Source organism: Metopolophium dirhodum, chromosome 1 (assembly GCF_019925205.1).
Source record: "Metopolophium dirhodum isolate CAU chromosome 1, ASM1992520v1, whole genome shotgun sequence".
Taxonomy (NCBI): Eukaryota; Metazoa; Arthropoda; class Insecta; order Hemiptera; family Aphididae; genus Metopolophium; species Metopolophium dirhodum.
The window spans coordinates 127,817,498-127,836,915 of NC_083560.1; the positions used below are offsets into that span (position 1 = coordinate 127,817,498).

Below are 19,418 nucleotides of genomic sequence, written 5' to 3' on the forward strand. Positions count from 1 at the left end.
CCAATAAAATATAATGATCAATAGTGTGTTACAGCTAATAAAATAAATTGTGGATCTAGATGTTATAATATATTCTATGCAAACTCATAATAGAACTAATTGAGAATATGAAATTTTATTTTATTTTAATTAGAAGATTATAAATCAAATTAAATAATTTGGTAAAATGTTTCTTAAATGACTTTCAATTTAGTATTTATAATAAATTAATTGTTCAGTTTTACCATGATCTCAGCTTTTCATATTTGATGTTGAAGTCATATTTTCAATTGTGTTAATTGTTGCATTTAAAAATTCAATTTGATGTTTTTATTCCACTAGAAAAAAAAATTTTATGTTAATTATAACAATTATTAGAGTTAAAATCTTAAAATATATTAGTGGATCTAAATTTTAATAAATGATATACCATGAATATCAATTAATATTGTATGGTTAACTCAGGAATATATATTTTAAACCTATATAATATGTTTAACGAGTTTATTTATATACACCTACGATATAACAATCACAACAATTTGAAATCGATACTCAATGCAATAACATCAATAATAAGTATTAAATGTTTAAGAGTTGTAATTTAATAAATAAGTAAAATAAATATCAATTATTTATTTCTAATAAATTAAGTGTTCAGTTATACCTTGAATTCAGGTTTTAATAATTGATGTTTAAGTTATATTTTTAATAGGGTCAATTGTTGCTTTTTAAATTCTATTTGACATTGATATTCTACTAGAAAAACAATTTTTATGTTATTCATAACAATTATTAGAGTTAAAAACTTAAAATATATGAGTGGATCAAAATATGATCCAATGATATGGCATGTTTATCAAATAGTATTGCATGGTACCTCAGGAATATATATGTCAAAGCTATAAATTAAGTAAAATGATTTTATTTATATATACACCTACAGTATAATAATAACAACAATCTTAAATTGACACTCAACAATAACATTAATAATAATAGGCGATAAGCATTTAAAAGTTGTAATTAGAATCTATAATCTAAAGATTCGATTTGAAGTTGATGATTGCTCTAGTAAATCAATTTTTATACTAATTATAACATTCATTAGAGTTTAAAACAAAAAAAAAAAATGATTGGAACTAAATTGTTCCCAATGTCATAGAATGAATATCAATTAATATTGTATGTTTATCTCAGGAATAAATTGTTTTAAGCTATTTAAAATGTGAAACAATTTTATTTAAATAGACCAACAATATATTAAAATTAATATCTTAACATTTAAACTAAATGAAATAACATAAATGATAGGTAATAAGCAATTAAAAGTTGGAATTAGGTAAATAAACATCAATTTAAGTGTATCATAAAATAATATTCAGTAAAAAACAAAAGGGAAGTTCCAAAAACTTTAAAATATATATATTACTAGATTAGAAACATTGTAAGAACTCGTAAATGTATAATTTATGAAACCTGATACGGATGTTTAAAATATTATAGATGTTTATTGGTAAACTTGCATGAAGAAGAAAGAATGAATAAATATATTAGTTACTCAATTCAGAGATAATTGTACAAAATGATAATATTTAACAAAAGAAATAGATAAAAATACATAAGTGGCAAATCATATTTATAAACCAATAAAATATAATGATCAATAGTGTGTTACAGCTAATAAAATAAATTGTGGATCTAGATGTTATAATATATTCTATGCAAACTCATAATAGAACTAATTGAGAATATGAAATTTTATTTTATTTTAATTAGAAGATTATAAATCAAATTAAATAATTTGGTAAAATGTTTCTTAAATGACTTTCAATTTAGTATTTATAATAAATTAATTGTTCAGTTTTACCATGATCTCAGCTTTTCATATTTGATGTTGAAGTCATATTTTCAATTGTGTTAATTGTTGCATTTAAAAATTCAATTTGATGTTTTTATTCCACTAGAAAAAAAAATTTTATGTTCATTATAACAATTATTAGAGTTAAAATCTTAAAATATATTAGTGGATCTAAATTTTAATAAATGATATACCATGAATATCAATTAATATTGTATGGTTAACTCAGGAATATATATTTTAAACCTATATAATATGTTTAACGAGTTTATTTATATACACCTACGATATAACAATCACAACAATTTGAAATCGATACTCAATGCAATAACATCAATAATAAGTATTAAATGTTTAAGAGTTGTAATTTAATAAATAAGTAAAATAAATATCAATTATTTATTTCTAATAAATTAAGTGTTCAGTTATACCTTGAATTCAGGTTTTAATAATTGATGTTTAAGTTATATTTTTAATAGGGTCAATTGTTGCTTTTTAAATTCTATTTGACATTGATATTCTACTAGAAAAACAATTTTTATGTTATTCATAACAATTATTAGAGTTAAAAACTTAAAATATATGAGTGGATCAAAATATGATCCAATGATATGGCATGTTTATCAAATAGTATTGCATGGTACCTCAGGAATATATATGTCAAAGCTATAAATTATGTAAAATGATTTTATTTATATATACACCTACAGTATAATAATAACAACAATCTTAAATTGACACTCAACAATAACATTAATAATAATAGGCGATAAGCATTTAAAAGTTGTAATTAGAATCTATAATCTAAAGATTCGATTTGAAGTTGATGATTGCTCTAGTAAATCAATTTTTATACTAATTATAACATTCATTAGAGTTTAAAACAAAAAAAAAAAAATGATTGGAACTAAATTGTTCCCAATGTTATAGAATGAATATCAATTAATATTGTATGTTTATCTCAGGAATAAATTGTTTTAAGCTATTTAAAATGTGAAACAATTTTATTTAAATAGACCAACAATATATTAAAATTAATATCTTAACATTTAAACTAAATGAAATAACATACATGATAGGTAATAAGCAATTAAAAGTTGGAATTAGGTAAATAAACATCAATTTAAGTGTATCATAAAATAATGTTCAGTAAAAAACAAAAGGGAAGTTCCAAAAACTTTAAAATATATATATTACTAGATTAGAAACATTGTAAGAACTCGTAAATGTATAATTTATGAAACCTGATACGGATGTTTAAAATATTATAGATGTTTATTGGTAAACTTGCATGAAGAAGAAAGAATGAATAAATATATTAGTTACTCAATTCAGAGATAATTGTACAAAATGATAATATTTAACAGAAGAAATAGATAAAAATACATAAGTGGCAAATCATATTTATAAGCCAATAAAATATAATGATCAATAGTGTGTTACAGCTAATAAAATAAATTGTGGATCTAGATGTTATAATATATTCTATGCAAACTCATAATAGAACTAATTGAGAATATGAAATTTTATTTTATTTTAATTAGAAGATTATAAATCAAATTAAATAATTTGGTAAAATGTTTCTTAAATGACTTTCAATTTAGTATTTATAATAAATTAATTGTTCAGTTTTACCATGATCTCAGCTTTTCATATTTGATGTTGAAGTCATATTTTCAATTGTGTTAATTGTTGCATTTAAAAATTCAATTTGATGTTTTTATTCCACTAGAAAAAAAAATGTTATGTTAATTATAACAATTATTAGAGTTAAAATCTTAAAATATATTAGTGGATCTAAATTTTAATAAATGATATACCATGAATATCAATTAATATTGTATGGTTAACTCAGGAATATATATATTAAACCTATATAATATGTTTAACGAGTTAATTTATATACACCTACGATATAACAATCACAACAATTTGAAATCGATACTCAATGCAATAACATCAATAATAAGTATTAAATGTTTAAGAGTTGTAATTTAATAAATAAGTAAAATAAATATCAATTATTTATTTCTAATAAATTAAGTGTTCAGTTATACCTTGAATTCAGGTTTTAATAATTGATGTTTAAGTTATATTTTTAATAGGGTCAATTGTTGCTTTTTAAATTCTATTTGACATTGATATTCTACTAGAAAAACAATTTTTATGTTATTCATAACAATTATTAGAGTTAAAAACTTAAAATATATGAGTGGATCTAAATATGATCCAATGATATGGCATGTTTATCAAATAGTATTGCATGGTACCTCAGGAATATATATGTCAAAGCTATAAATTAAGTAAAATGATTTTATTTATATATACACCTACAGTATAATAATAACAACAATCTTAAATTGACACTCAACAATAACATTAATAATAATAGGCGATAAGCATTTAAAAGTTGTAATTAGAATCTATAATCTAAAGATTCGATTTGAAGTTGATGATTGCTCTAGTAAATCAATTTTTATACTAATTATAACATTCATTAGAGTTTAAAACAAAAAAAAAAAATGATTGGAACTAAATTGTTCCCAATGTCATAGAATGAATATCAATTAATATTGTATGTTTATCTCAGGAATAAATTGTTTTAAGCTATTTAAAATGTGAAACAATTTTATTTAAATAGACCAACAATATATTAAAATTAATATCTTAACATTTAAACTAAATGAAATAACATAAATGATAGGTAATAAGCAATTAAAAGTTGGAATTAGGTAAATAAACATCAATTTAAGTGTATCATAAAATAATATTCAGTAAAAAACAAAAGGGAAGTTCCAAAAACTTTAAAATATATATATTACTAGATTAGAAACATTGTAAGAACTCGTAAATGTATAATTTATGAAACCTGATACGGATGTTTAAAATATTATAGATGTTTATTGGTAAACTTGCATGAAGAAGAAAGAATGAATAAATATATTAGTTACTCAATTCAGAGATAATTGTACAAAATGATAATATTTAACAAAAGAAATAGATAAAAATACATAAGTGGCAAATCATATTTATAAACCAATAAAATATAATGATCAATAGTGTGTTACAGCTAATAAAATAAATTGTGGATCTAGATGTTATAATATATTCTATGCAAACTCATAATAGAACTAATTGAGAATATGAAATTTTATTTTATTTTAATTAGAAGATTATAAATCAAATTAAATAATTTGGTAAAATGTTTCTTAAATGACTTTCAATTTAGTATTTATAATAAATTAATTGTTCAGTTTTACCATGATCTCAGCTTTTCATATTTGATGTTGAAGTCATATTTTCAATTGTGTTAATTGTTGCATTTAAAAATTCAATTTGATGTTTTTATTCCACTAGAAAAAAAAATGTTATGTTAATTATAACAATTATTAGAGTTAAAATCTTAAAATATATTAGTGGATCTAAATTTTAATAAATGATATACCATGAATATCAATTAATATTGTATGGTTAACTCAGGAATATATATTTTAAACCTATATAATATGTTTAACGAGTTAATTTATATACACCTACGATATAACAATCACAACAATTTGAAATCGATACTCAATGCAATAACATCAATAATAAGTATTAAATGTTTAAGAGTTGTAATTTAATAAATAAGTAAAATAAATATCAATTATTTATTTCTAATAAATTAAGTGTTCAGTTATACCTTGAATTCAGGTTTTAATAATTGATGTTTAAGTTATATTTTTAATAGGGTCAATTGTTGCTTTTTAAATTCTATTTGACATTGATATTCTACTAGAAAAACAATTTTTATGTTATTCATAACAATTATTAGAGTTAAAAACTTAAAATATATGAGTGGATCTAAATATGATCCAATGATATGGCATGTTTATCAAATAGTATTGCATGGTACCTCAGGAATATATATGTCAAAGCTATAAATTAAGTAAAATGATTTTATTTATATATACACCTACAGTATAATAATAACAACAATCTTAAATTGACACTCAACAATAACATTAATAATAATAGGCGATAAGCATTTAAAAGTTGTAATTAGAATCTATAATCTAAAGATTCGATTTGAAGTTGATGATTGCTCTAGTAAATCAATTTTTATACTAATTATAACATTCATTAGAGTTTAAAACAAAAAAAAAAAATGATTGGAACTAAATTGTTCCCAATGTCATAGAATGAATATCAATTAATATTGTATGTTTATCTCAGGAATAAATTGTTTTAAGCTATTTAAAATGTGAAACAATTTTATTTAAATAGACCAACAATATATTAAAATTAATATCTTAACATTTAAACTAAATGAAATAACATAAATGATAGGTAATAAGCAATTAAAAGTTGGAATTAGGTAAATAAACATCAATTTAATTGTATCATAAAATAATATTCAGTAAAAAACAAAAGGGAAGTTCCAAAAACTTTAAAATATATATATTACTAGATTAGAAACATTGTAAGAACTCGTAAATGTATAATTTATGAAACCTGATACGGATGTTTAAAATATTATAGATGTTTATTGGTAAACTTGCATGAAGAAGAAAGAATGAATAAATATATTAGTTACTCAATTCAGAGATAATTGTACAAAATGATAATATTTAACAAAAGAAATAGATAAAAATACATAAGTGGCAAATCATATTTATAAACCAATAAAATATAATGATCAATAGTGTGTTACAGCTAATAAAATAAATTGTGGATCTAGATGTTATAATATATTCTATGCAAACTCATAATAGAACTAATTGAGAATATGAAATTTTATTTTATTTTAATTAGAAGATTATAAATCAAATTAAATAATTTGGTAAAATGTTTCTTAAATGACTTTCAATTTAGTATTTATAATAAATTAATTGTTCAGTTTTACCATGATCTCAGCTTTTCATATTTGATGTTGAAGTCATATTTTCAATTGTGTTAATTGTTGCATTTAAAAATTCAATTTGATGTTTTTATTCCACTAGAAAAAAAAATTTTATGTTAATTATAACAATTATTAGAGTTAAAATCTTAAAATATATTAGTGGATCTAAATTTTAATAAATGATATACCATGAATATCAATTAATATTGTATGGTTAACTCAGGAATATATATTTTAAACCTATATAATATGATTAACGAGTTTATTTATATACACCTACGATATAACAATCACAACAATTTGAAATCGATACTCAATGCAATAACATCAATAATAAGTATTAAATGTTTAAGAGTTGTAATTTAATAAATAAGTAAAATAAATATCAATTATTTATTTCTAATAAATTAAGTGTTCAGTTATACCTTGAATTCAGGTTTTAATAATTGATGTTTAAGTTATATTTTTAATAGGGTCAATTGTTGCTTTTTAAATTCTATTTGACATTGATATTCTACTAGAAAAACAATTTTTATGTTATTCATAACAATTATTAGAGTTAAAAACTTAAAATATATGAGTGGATCTAAATATGATCCAATGATATGGCATGTTTATCAAATAGTATTGCATGGTACCTCAGGAATATATATGTCAAAGCTATAAATTATGTAAAATGATTTTATTTATATATACACCTACAGTATAATAATAACAACAATCTTAAATTGACACTCAACAATAACATTAATAATAATAGGCGATAAGCATTTAAAAGTTGTAATTAGAATCTATAATCTAAAGATTCGATTTGAAGTTGATGATTGCTCTAGTAAATCAATTTTTATACTAATTATAACATTCATTAGAGTTTAAAACAAAAAAAAAAATGATTGGAACTAAATTGTTCCCAATGTTATAGAATGAATATCAATTAATATTGTATGTTTATCTCAGGAATAAATTGTTTTAAGCTATTTAAAATGTGAAACAATTTTATTTAAATAGACCAACAATAAATTAAAATTAATATCTTAACATTTAAACTAAATGAAATAACATAAATGATAGGTAATAAGCAATTAAAAGTTGGAATTAGGTAAATAAACATCAATTTAAGTGTATCATAAAATAATATTCAGTAAAAAACAAAAGGGAAGTTCCAAAAACTTTAAAATATATATATTACTAGATTAGAAACATTGTAAGAACTCGTAAATGTATAATTTATGAAACCTGATACGGATGTTTAAAATATTATAGATGTTTATTGGTAAACTTGCATGAAGAAGAAAGAATGAATAAATATATTAGTTACTCAATTCAGAGATAATTGTACAAAATGATAATATTTAACAAAAGAAATAGATTAAAATACATAAGTGGCAAATCATATTTATAAACCAATAAAATATAATGATCAATAGTGTGTTACAGCTAATAAAATAAATTGTGGATCTAGATGTTATAATATATTCTATGCAAACTCATAATAGAACTAATTGAGAATATGAAATTTTATTTTATTTTAATTAGAAGATTATAAATCAAATTAAATAATGTGGTAAAATGTTTCTTAAATGACTTTCAATTCAGTATTTATAATAAATTAATTGTTCAGTTTTACCATGATCTCAGCTTTTCATATTTGATGTTGAAGTCATATTTTCAATTGTGTTAATTGTTGCATTTAAAAATTCAATTTGATGTTTTTATTCCACTAGAAAAAAAAATTTTATGTTATTTATAACAATAATTAGAGTTAACATCTTAAAATATATTAGTGGATCTAAATTTTAATAAATGATATACCATGAATATCAATTAATATTGTATGGTTAACTCAGGAATATATATTTTAAACCTATATAATATGTTTAACGAGTTAATTTATATACACCTACGATATAACAATCACAACAATTTGAAATCGATACTCAATGCAATAACATCAATAATAAGTATTAAATGTTTAAGAGTTGTAATTTAATAAATAAGTAAAATAAATATCAATTATTTATTTCTAATAAATTAAGTGTTCAGTTATACCTTGAATTCAGGTTTTAATAATTGATGTTTAAGTTATATTTTTAATAGGGTCAATTGTTGCTTTTTAAATTCTATTTGACATTGATATTCTACTAGAAAAACAATTTTTATGTTATTCATAACAATTATTAGAGTTAAAAACTTAAAATATATGAGTGGATCTAAATATGATCCAATGATATGGCATGTTTATCAAATAGTATTGCATGGTACCTCAGGAATATATATGTCAAAGCTATAAATTAAGTAAAATGATTTTATTTATATATACACCTACAGTATAATAATAACAACAATCTTAAATTGACACTCAACAATAACATTAATAATAATAGGCGATAAGCATTTAAAAGTTGTAATTAGAATCTATAATCTAAAGATTCGATTTGAAGTTGATGATTGCTCTAGTAAATCAATTTTTATACTAATTATAACATTCATTAGAGTTTAAAACAAAAAAAAAAAATGATTGGAACTAAATTGTTCCCAATGTCATAGAATGAATATCAATTAATATTGTATGTTTATCTCAGGAATAAATTGTTTTAAGCTATTTAAAATGTGAAACAATTTTATTTAAATAGACCAACAATATATTAAAATTAATATCTTAACATTTAAACTAAATGAAATAACATAAATGATAGGTAATAAGCAATTAAAAGTTGGAATTAGGTAAATAAACATCAATTTAAGTGTATCATAAAATAATATTCAGTAAAAAACAAAAGGGAAGTTCCAAAAACTTTAAAATATATATATTACTAGATTAGAAACATTGTAAGAACTCGTAAATGTATAATTTATGAAACCTGATACGGATGTTTAAAATATTATAGATGTTTATTGGTAAACTTGCATGAAGAAGAAAGAATGAATAAATATATTAGTTACTCAATTCAGAGATAATTGTACAAAATGATAATATTTAACAAAAGAAATAGATAAAAATACATAAGTGGCAAATCATATTTATAAACCAATAAAATATAATGATCAATAGTGTGTTACAGCTAATAAAATAAATTGTGGATCTAGATGTTATAATATATTCTATGCAAACTCATAATAGAACTAATTGAGAATATGAAATTTTATTTTATTTTAATTAGAAGATTATAAATCAAATTAAATAATTTGGTAAAATGTTTCTTAAATGACTTTCAATTTAGTATTTATAATAAATTAATTGTTCAGTTTTACCATGATCTCAGCTTTTCATATTTGATGTTGAAGTCATATTTTCAATTGTGTTAATTGTTGCATTTAAAAATTCAATTTGATGTTTTTATTCCACTAGAAAAAAAAATTTTATGTTAATTATAACAATTATTAGAGTTAAAATCTTAAAATATATTAGTGGATCTAAATTTTAATAAATGATATACCATGAATATCAATTAATATTGTATGGTTAACTCAGGAATATATATTTTAAACCTATATAATATGATTAACGAGTTTATTTATATACACCTACGATATAACAATCACAACAATTTGAAATCGATACTCAATGCAATAACATCCATAATAAGTATTAAATGTTTAAGAGTTGTAATTTAATAAATAAGTAAAATAAATATCAATTATTTATTTCTAATAAATTAAGTGTTCAGTTATACCTTGAATTCAGGTTTTAATAATTGATGTTTAAGTTATATTTTTAATAGGGTCAATTGTTGCTTTTTAAATTCTATTTGACATTGATATTCTACTAGAAAAACAATTTTTATGTTATTCATAACAATTATTAGAGTTAAAAACTTAAAATATATGAGTGGATCTAAATATGATCCAATGATATGGCATGTTTATCAAATAGTATTGCATGGTACCTCAGGAATATATATGTCAAAGCTATAAATTATGTAAAATGATTTTATTTATATATACACCTACAGTATAATAATAACAACAATCTTAAATTGACACTCAACAATAACATTAATAATAATAGGCGATAAGCATTTAAAAGTTGTAATTAGAATCTATAATCTAAAGATTCGATTTGAAGTTGATGATTGCTCTAGTAAATCAATTTTTATACTAATTATAACATTCATTAGAGTTTAAAACAAAAAAAAAAATGATTGGAACTAAATTGTTCCCAATGTTATAGAATGAATATCAATTAATATTGTATGTTTATCTCAGGAATAAATTGTTTTAAGCTATTTAAAATGTGAAACAATTTTATTTAAATAGACCAACAATAAATTAAAATTAATATCTTAACATTTAAACTAAATGAAATAACATAAATGATAGGTAATAAGCAATTAAAAGTTGGAATTAGGTAAATAAACATCAATTTAAGTGTATCATAAAATAATATTCAGTAAAAAACAAAAGGGAAGTTCCAAAAACTTTAAAATATATATATTACTAGATTAGAAACATTGTAAGAACTCGTAAATGTATAATTTATGAAACCTGATACGGATGTTTAAAATATTATAGATGTTTATTGGTAAACTTGCATGAAGAAGAAAGAATGAATAAATATATTAGTTACTCAATTCAGAGATAATTGTACAAAATGATAATATTTAACAAAAGAAATAGATTAAAATACATAAGTGGCAAATCATATTTATAAACCAATAAAATATAATGATCAATAGTGTGTTACAGCTAATAAAATAAATTGTGGATCTAGATGTTATAATATATTCTATGCAAACTCATAATAGAACTAATTGAGAATATGAAATTTTATTTTATTTTAATTAGAAGATTATAAATCAAATTAAATAATGTGGTAAAATGTTTCATAAATGACTTTCAATTCAGTATTTATAATAAATTAATTGTTCAGTTTTACCATGATCTCAGCTTTTCATATTTGATGTTGAAGTCATATTTTCAATTGTGTTAATTGTTGCATTTAAAAATTCAATTTGATGTTTTTATTCCACTAGAAAAAAAAATTTTATGTTATTTATAACAATAATTAGAGTTAACATCTTAAAATATATTAGTGGATCTAAATTTTAATAAATGATATACCATGAATATCAATTAATATTGTATGGTTAACTCAGGAATATATATTTTAAACCTATATAATATGTTTAACGAGTTAATTTATATACACCTACGATATAACAATCACAACAATTTTAAATCGATACTCAATGCAATAACATCAATAATAAGTATTAAATGTTTAAGAGTTGTAATTTAATAAATAAGTAAAATAAATATCAATTATTTATTTCTAATAAATTAAGTGTTCAGTTATACCTTGAATTCAGGTTTTAATAATTGATGTTTAAGTTATATTTTTAATAGGGTCAATTGTTGCTTTTTAAATTCTATTTGACATTGATATTCTACTAGAAAAACAATTTTTATGTTATTCATAACAATTATTAGAGTTAAAAACTTAAAATATATGAGTGGATCTAAATATGATCCAATGATATGGCATGTTTATCAAATAGTATTGCATGGTACCTCAGGAATATATATGTCAAAGCTATAAATTAAGTAAAATGATTTTATTTATATATATGTCGCGGTCGTTATCGCAACGACCGCGGCGTCTCTATCGACGTCCGCGAGATCGCGACCGACAACCGGTCTGGCCGCCGCCTGTGGCACGGCCGCCGGCCCGGCCAGCGGCGGTGGCGACGGCAAACAGCTTTGTCTGGACCGTCGTCGACGAACTAACGCGCTTGATTTACTGTAGCTACAATTGTATATGATTAAACGTGTCGCCGTTCAATAAAATCGTGTCGTACCAGTAACTGTTGTCAGTGTTATCCTTTCAAAACCGTTCCGACACCTACATTGGCGCAGTCGAGTAAGGAGTAAGGTAAGTGCTAATTTTAATAAAAATAATTTTACGTAAATTAAAGTAAATTAGCACATATCGGGTTAAAAGAACCTACAATTTATAGGTGTCCTGATCATACCGGTTCCTAATATTTTTTATTCTGATTTTTTTTTTATTATAAATAAAATATTAAGGGCTTGTCCAATCTAAGGTGGTAAATTGTAGCAAAGTTTGCATAATTTAGCGTAATCCCTACAGTGCTAAACTTGGTTTAGGCTATTTATAGATTGGAAAGTACATATCTCTACCAGCGATAGCCCGAGTTACGTAATTTCGTATCCATTACGTAATTTCGTAATTAAATTTAATATAGATAATAGCAATTAGATTTAATCTCCACAATGGCTGTTAAACGCATTAGTGAGTTAAATATTGTCGATATTAACAGGGAATTATTGAAACGTGGTATTGAGACCGGGGGGTCCAAGGCCGATAAACTCTTAGCATTAGAAGAGTATATTAGGGCTAAGGAAAATATGGATCCAGGATCAGTACGGTTTGGGGAAACTGACGAGACGTCAGCCCAGGTACCGGAAGGGAAAACATCGGAGGCTCTGAGTGGGGAGGATGAGGTCGACTCTGATAAGAATTTGATAAACCACTTCATGGAGCAGATGTTAGATAGACTGGAGGGGTTGGAAGCAACGGTCGACAAGCAGCAACTGACAATCGCTACTCTCAGCGAGAGCGTGGAACGCTTGGAGCGGGAGTTAGCCGAAGAAAAGCTTAGGTCGACCGAACGGGTGGAGCAAGCAAGTTGCTCATGCCGTGGAAATTCCCAACAACCATCAACCAGCGATATGTCCGGGGCAAATCAGATTTGCCCGGACAAAAGTCAAAATCTTCCGGTCAAAACTCAAAGTGTGAGTTTTGAGAGCCGATGGGCGAACATACGGAGCAGATTGACCGGGGAAAACCCGAGAAATCGGAGTGTTTCCGGAGTTTCCGGTAACCGGTCCGGAGTGTCCGGTGAAACGTCCGGAGTCTTCGGTAATCTGTCCGGAGTGTTCGGTGAAGGGTCCAGTAGAAGTCGCGAGGAAGCGTTACGGAGTAGTTTTTCCGGTGAAAAACGCGTGCATTTCCCGGATAGCCTGCTCATTCCTCAAAATGAGTTGAATATGGCCCGTGCGTCGATACCAGAGTTTGCCGGTAAGAGGGAGGAAGACCCGGTGCGGTTTTTGCTCCAGGCCGAGGCAATACTTGAAGAAACTGGTATCCACAAGGCTAGATGGGTGACCGTTTTGGCCCCTCAGCTTAAGGCACAGGCAGGAACATGGTGGGGAACCATGAGAGCGTTGGACTTACCATGGCAAGAGTTCAGGTCTGAACTATTGGAGAAGTTCAACGGGGACGAGTTGCAGTCGAGTCTGCAATCAGAATTGTTGAGCACCGCTCAGACCAAGACCGAAACACTGGGGGAGTACGTCCTACATAAGTACCAGTTGTATCGGAGGTTAAACCTTGGTCTGACAGAAGAAGCGGTGGTGATGACAGTGATTGGGCTCATGCGTGATGAATTTAGAATTCATGCACGTATACAGCGACTGAAATCGTTCAGCGAATTACGAGCGCTTGCCCATGTACTGGATGGTAGCAAGGCCGTAATGTCGGATAAGGCGGGAGTGAGCACCAGCGTACCACCAAAGTTAAAATGGTTGGATAAACGAAAAGCTGAGAGTGCTGAGAAATCCCAAGTGCCGAATCCGAAGCAACGACAATCTTCGGGAGCAGGGTGCAGGGTATGTGGTAGTCATGACCACTGGCAAGCTGCATGTCCAAAAAGAAAGTCGGAGTCGGGAAACGCCAAAACGACCGGCGGGACCGCCGGGTCCCGGCCGGCCAGGAAGTAACCGGCGGGAAAAGTACGAGTCGTCCGAAGAGAGGTAAGCAACGGAGTTCAAGTCGGGCAGTGAGTAACGTTCCGGTACAGGAACCACAAATTACAAGAACTGACCCGAAGAAACGGAACTTCGGAGCGTTACGGACCGGAGACTCGGGAAAGGACCCGAAGAAATCGGGTCAGAAGGGTTCTGAACCGGAGAAATCCGGTACGAACGGAATTCCTCCGGAGAAAAACTTTGGTCACCCGAAGATAACCTCCGGAGTGAAGAGTTGTCCGGTGAAAACCGTCGAGCCTCTAGGAAAACACCGGAGAAATCGCCGAATCCACCCGAGAAAACCCATTGAAAGCGACGTTCCGACAAAGGAACCACAGTTCGTGACAATGGACCGGGTAAATGGTTCGGTGATGGATACGGGTTCCGACCAGCTGGACAACAGGTCGGGAAAATCATTAAGGATCGAAAATGTTCCGGACAAAAGTGAAAATTTCACCGAGGTGAGTAATTTTTCCAATAAAAATGTCGCGGACAGTATTTCAGGTGATGCGGAACAAGATGAGTTAACAAAGCAGTTGTTAATTTGTCCGGTCACATCCGAAGATTTTTCCGAGGAGTTTATTCCTGATCCACGGGAAAAGTGCAAGAGGAGAGACTCGGATACGGACTCAAAGTTTGAGTTGAGAAAACGCTTTTCGGATCTGCGGACCGGAGTGTTAGAGTCTCCAGCCATTGAAACGGTGTCAACGGGGAAAACGAAAGTAACGGATGTTCCGTTACCGGCCATTGAACTAGAGTTTGCACTCGGGGCAGTAGTAGCGCTACTGGACTCCCAAGCGGCGAGGACATACGTCAAACCGTGGGTGGCAAAGAAGTTTGGCCGGAGTGTTACCGAAGAACTGGAGATTGTCCGGATGGCGGACGGTCGGACCCGAGAAATTACGGAGTTTTCCGAATTTCGGGCCCGGATAGTGGATCTGGAGGTAAGCTTTAGGGCCGCAGTGCTAGACAACCTAATTGGAGATGTCTTCCTGGGCCATGATTTCCTCGTGGAGCAACAAGTCGCTTGGGACTATAGCGGTTGCATAATCCACCTGGGGAAAGAAAGACGTGTTTCCGTGAGTTGGAGAAATCCAGTAACTCCGGTCACCGTAGGAGTGGACTTAACAACCGCAGGTTTACCCGAAGGAGAGTACGGTATGCGGGTCAAAGAAGTCCTATGCCAATATCCGGAGGTATTCTCCGGAGAGGTAGGCAGAACTCGGGTGATAGAGCACCAGATCCGTCTCAAGGATCCAAATCCGGTGGCTCTAAACGCTTACGGGTACTCCCGAGAGAAAAACGAGGTGATTGCCGAGATGGTGCGAGACATGGAGGAACAGGGTTTTGTCGAACCGAGCATATCTCCATGGGCTGCACCGGTGGTACTCGTGAAGAAAAAGGATGGTTCACGTAGATTTTGCGTTGACTATCGCCGTCTGAACATGCAGACGGAGTCGGACGCTCACCCGATGCCGGATCTCCATGACATGGTCCGAGGAATGGGTGGAGCGAAGATTTACAGCACCATGGATTTGAAATCAGGATACTGGCAGGTGGGTCTCTCACCAGAGACACGTCCACTCACGGCGTTTAGGACCCAAAGAGGATTATTCCAGTTCAGAGTAATGCCTTTTGGACTTAAAAACGCCCCCGCCACATTCTGCCGCTTGGTAAACGAAGTCTTCCGTGGGTTAGTTGGTAAATTTGTGTTGGTTTATTTAGATGATATCGTGGTATACTCCGAGGGTCCCGATCAACATCTAAACCACTTGCAGAGAGTCTTGGAGCGACTCCAGTCTTACGGTCTGACGTGCCAGCCAAAAAAATGTACATTCGGGGTGACACAGATCAAATTCCTAGGTCACGTCGTGGACGGTGAAGGAATAGACCGGGAGCCGGAAAAACTGACGGCGATTCAAGAATTACCGGTTCCAAAGAGGACTAAAGACGTGTTGCGGGTGTTAGGCGTTTGTGGTTGGTACAGTCAGTTCGTGCCGCACTACGCCGAGATCACAGCACCACTCACGAGTCTGTTGGCCAAAGGGACCAAATGGCGTTGGTCAGAAATTGAGCAAGAGGCGTTCCGGAAGTTGAAGGAGTCTTTGGTGTCCGCACCACGGCTCTGCCCTCCTCTTCCGGGTAAGCCATTCAACCTACAGACCGACGCGAGCGAAGTCGGAGTTGGTGCCGTGCTCTTCCAGCGGGGGGAGAGTGGTGACAGGAAAATCATTTCCTACGCCAGTAAAAAACTAAATCCAGCACAGGGAAGATACTCGGCAGTTGAACGTGAATGTCTAGCCATAGTTTGGGCGGTTGACAGGTTCAGGCCGTATCTTGAGTCTGGTAAGTTTACGTTATTTACAGATAACGCGGCACTCCGATGGTTACAGCAAGCTCGCTGTACCAACAGCAAACTAACGCGATGGGCGCTACAACTCGGGGCTTTCGATTTTGAAATCCGGCACGTGCCCGGAGTAGAAAATGAAGCAGCCGACGCGCTATCCCGTTGTCCGGTGGGACCGAACACAGTGGACGAAGAATCGTTGGAGAACAATATCCACGATCCCCCAGTGATTCGGCCCGGAGTGTCCGGAGAAACTTCCGGAGTCTTCGGTGATCTGTCCGGCATGTCCGGAGGATCCGGTATGGGTGTCACCCAGTGTGGAGCGATCCAGCCGAAGAGGAGTGACGGAAACGTCACATTGCAAGCTGTCCGAGAGTGGCAACAAAACGACCCGAACATACGGGAGTTAGTTGCCAAACTCTCTGGAGACGGTGCAAGGTTCGGTCGGCTTCGGAAGTTGTACGTCATCCGGGACAAGGTGTTGCACCGCCACCCTCGATCCATCGCGCTTGGAGAAGAGGGGGTGGTCGTCCCGGTAGACAAGGCCCAGGTTTTGCTACAAAGGTTTCACGACCATGAGGCAGCGAATCACCCAGGGTGGAAAGAAACGTACCGAAGTATAAAGAGTCGTTTCTTTTGGGCCGGTATGCGTGAAGCAGTGCGTAATTACGTGCGGGCGTGTGACGTCTGTGCACGGGTAAAACCACTGAATCGCAAACCAGAAGATCAGATATGCACCAGAGTCCCACGGCAACCTTGGGAGGTGCTGAGTATCGATCTTATGGGTCCATACCCACGAACGCAGCGGGGTAAGACAACGATTTTGGTGGTAACTGATTGTTACAGTCGCTGGGTAGAGGCGTACCCCTTAGGAAAGGCGACGACCAAATCGATTGTAGATACATTCGAACGGGAGTTGTTCCCACGGTTCGGATACCCGAGGGCATTATTGTCAGATAATGGCCCGCAGTTCGTGTCCAAGGCAATGGGAGACGCACTCAAGAGGTGGGGAGTGGAAGGATGGACGACCCCAATATACCACCCACGTGCCAACCCGGTAGAAAGGCAAAATCAAGAGTTGAAGAAAGGGTTGCGGACCTTACTCGTTGATAAGCCTCATCATCTGTGGGATGTCTACCTGCCACACGTGTTGTTCTCTGTAAGGAACAGAGAAAACCGAAACACTGGACAGTCGCCGGCCAAAATGATGTTTGGTCGGGAGATCAAGGCCCCCGGAGACTGGCAGCTCGAGTTGGCTGAAGAGTCGCCGGACGACGGCAAAGGTGGTCCGGAGGTGTCCGGAGCAGATCGGAACCCTTCGGTAGAAATCGAAGATCCTCCGGTGGAACCGGATGATGCTCCGGTGGGAGAGAGGGGTTACCCGGTGGGGTCCAGCCCCAAAAGCCCCAGTACCCATATAGCCCCAGAATCCCCGGGAAAAGACAATCTGTCAGTAGGGGATTGGGTATATTACAAAGCGCATCCGCAATCAAGTGCGGAGAAGCGTTTTCACGCGGGGTTCGCCCCGAAATGGTTAGGTCCGGTTAAGTTGGGTAAACCACTAGGGACCGGAGTGTTCTTGACGGAGGGTAAACACCCTACTAAGTTACATGTCTCAGCGATGAAGCGAGCTGTAGGACCGTCAGAGAACACTAACTAATCATACTTTGTTTCAGATGGCAGAACGCGCCAATAACCCCCCACGGAACCGCAACAACCGGCCATCCCGCGGCATGATTGCCGCGCATGTGGAAAAGCTCCGGGCAATGGCCGCGCAGTTGTTGCGGGAAGCCAGGAGGCTGTCGGGCGATGGTCCGGAGGACACGGTGAGCGGTTGGTCGGCCGAACGCGCGGCTACCGCGTCGTTCGGCCGGATACGAGCAAGCCCGACTGCATGGGCCTTGTTCGAGCGGGGTTTCGCCGAGGGACGCCGGTCCACTCGAGCGAACACCCCACAGCCCGAAGCCGCCAGGCCTAGGGCAGGACCGCCCGGACGAGTGCCACCTCGCCGAACAGCGCCGGCGTACCAGCGCCACGACGTCCGGGATGGGCGTGGCCGGTTCAGGCGGCCAGCGGTTCAGCCACAAGCCGACCAGACCGACGAGCGGCCCATGGTACGGCCGCAAGCCCAGCAGCCCGTGGTGCCCCCGCCAACAGAGCCGCCAGCAGAGCAGCAGCTGGCCCAGCAGCCAGACACCCCGGAACAGCAGCTGGCCGCGGTGGAGCGGTGGATCCAGGCCATGGAGGTGACGCCCGGGGACCCAGTCATCCTCCCCGCAGACTAGGTTGCTCGGTCGCGTCTCGCGGACTCGGGGGGGAGTATGTCGCGGTCGTTATCGCAACGACCGCGGCGTCTCTATCGACGTCCGCGAGATCGCGACCGACAACCGGTCTGGCCGCCGCCTGTGGCACGGCCGCCGGCCCGGCCAGCGGCGGTGGCGACGGCAAACAGCTTTGTCTGGACCGTCGTCGACGAACTAACGCGCTTGATTTACTGTAGCTACAATTGTATATGATTAAACGTGTCGCCGTTCAATAAAATCGTGTCGTACCAGTAACTGTTGTCAGTGTTATCCTTT

The 19,418-nt window shown here is 32.4% G+C and overlaps 1 protein-coding gene across 1 annotated transcript; it reads left to right on the forward strand.

Moving 5' to 3' along the window:
• Positions 1 to 12,213: 12,213 nt before the first annotated feature.
• Positions 12,214 to 19,124, forward strand: LOC132953706 (uncharacterized). The gene is made up of 2 exons (XM_061026073.1): positions 12,214 to 12,594; positions 18,516 to 19,124. The coding sequence occupies exon 2, from the start codon at positions 18,516 to 18,518 to the stop codon at positions 19,122 to 19,124; it is 609 nt and encodes a 202-aa protein (XP_060882056.1). The 5' UTR covers positions 12,214 to 12,594.
• Positions 19,125 to 19,418: the final 294 nt, after the last annotated feature.

Bases quoted from the DNA above. Each gene is read 5' to 3' on its own strand.
- LOC132953706 (XM_061026073.1), top strand. From the start codon at position 18,516: ATGGCAGAACGCGCCAATAACCCCCCACGGAACCGCAACAACCGGCCA.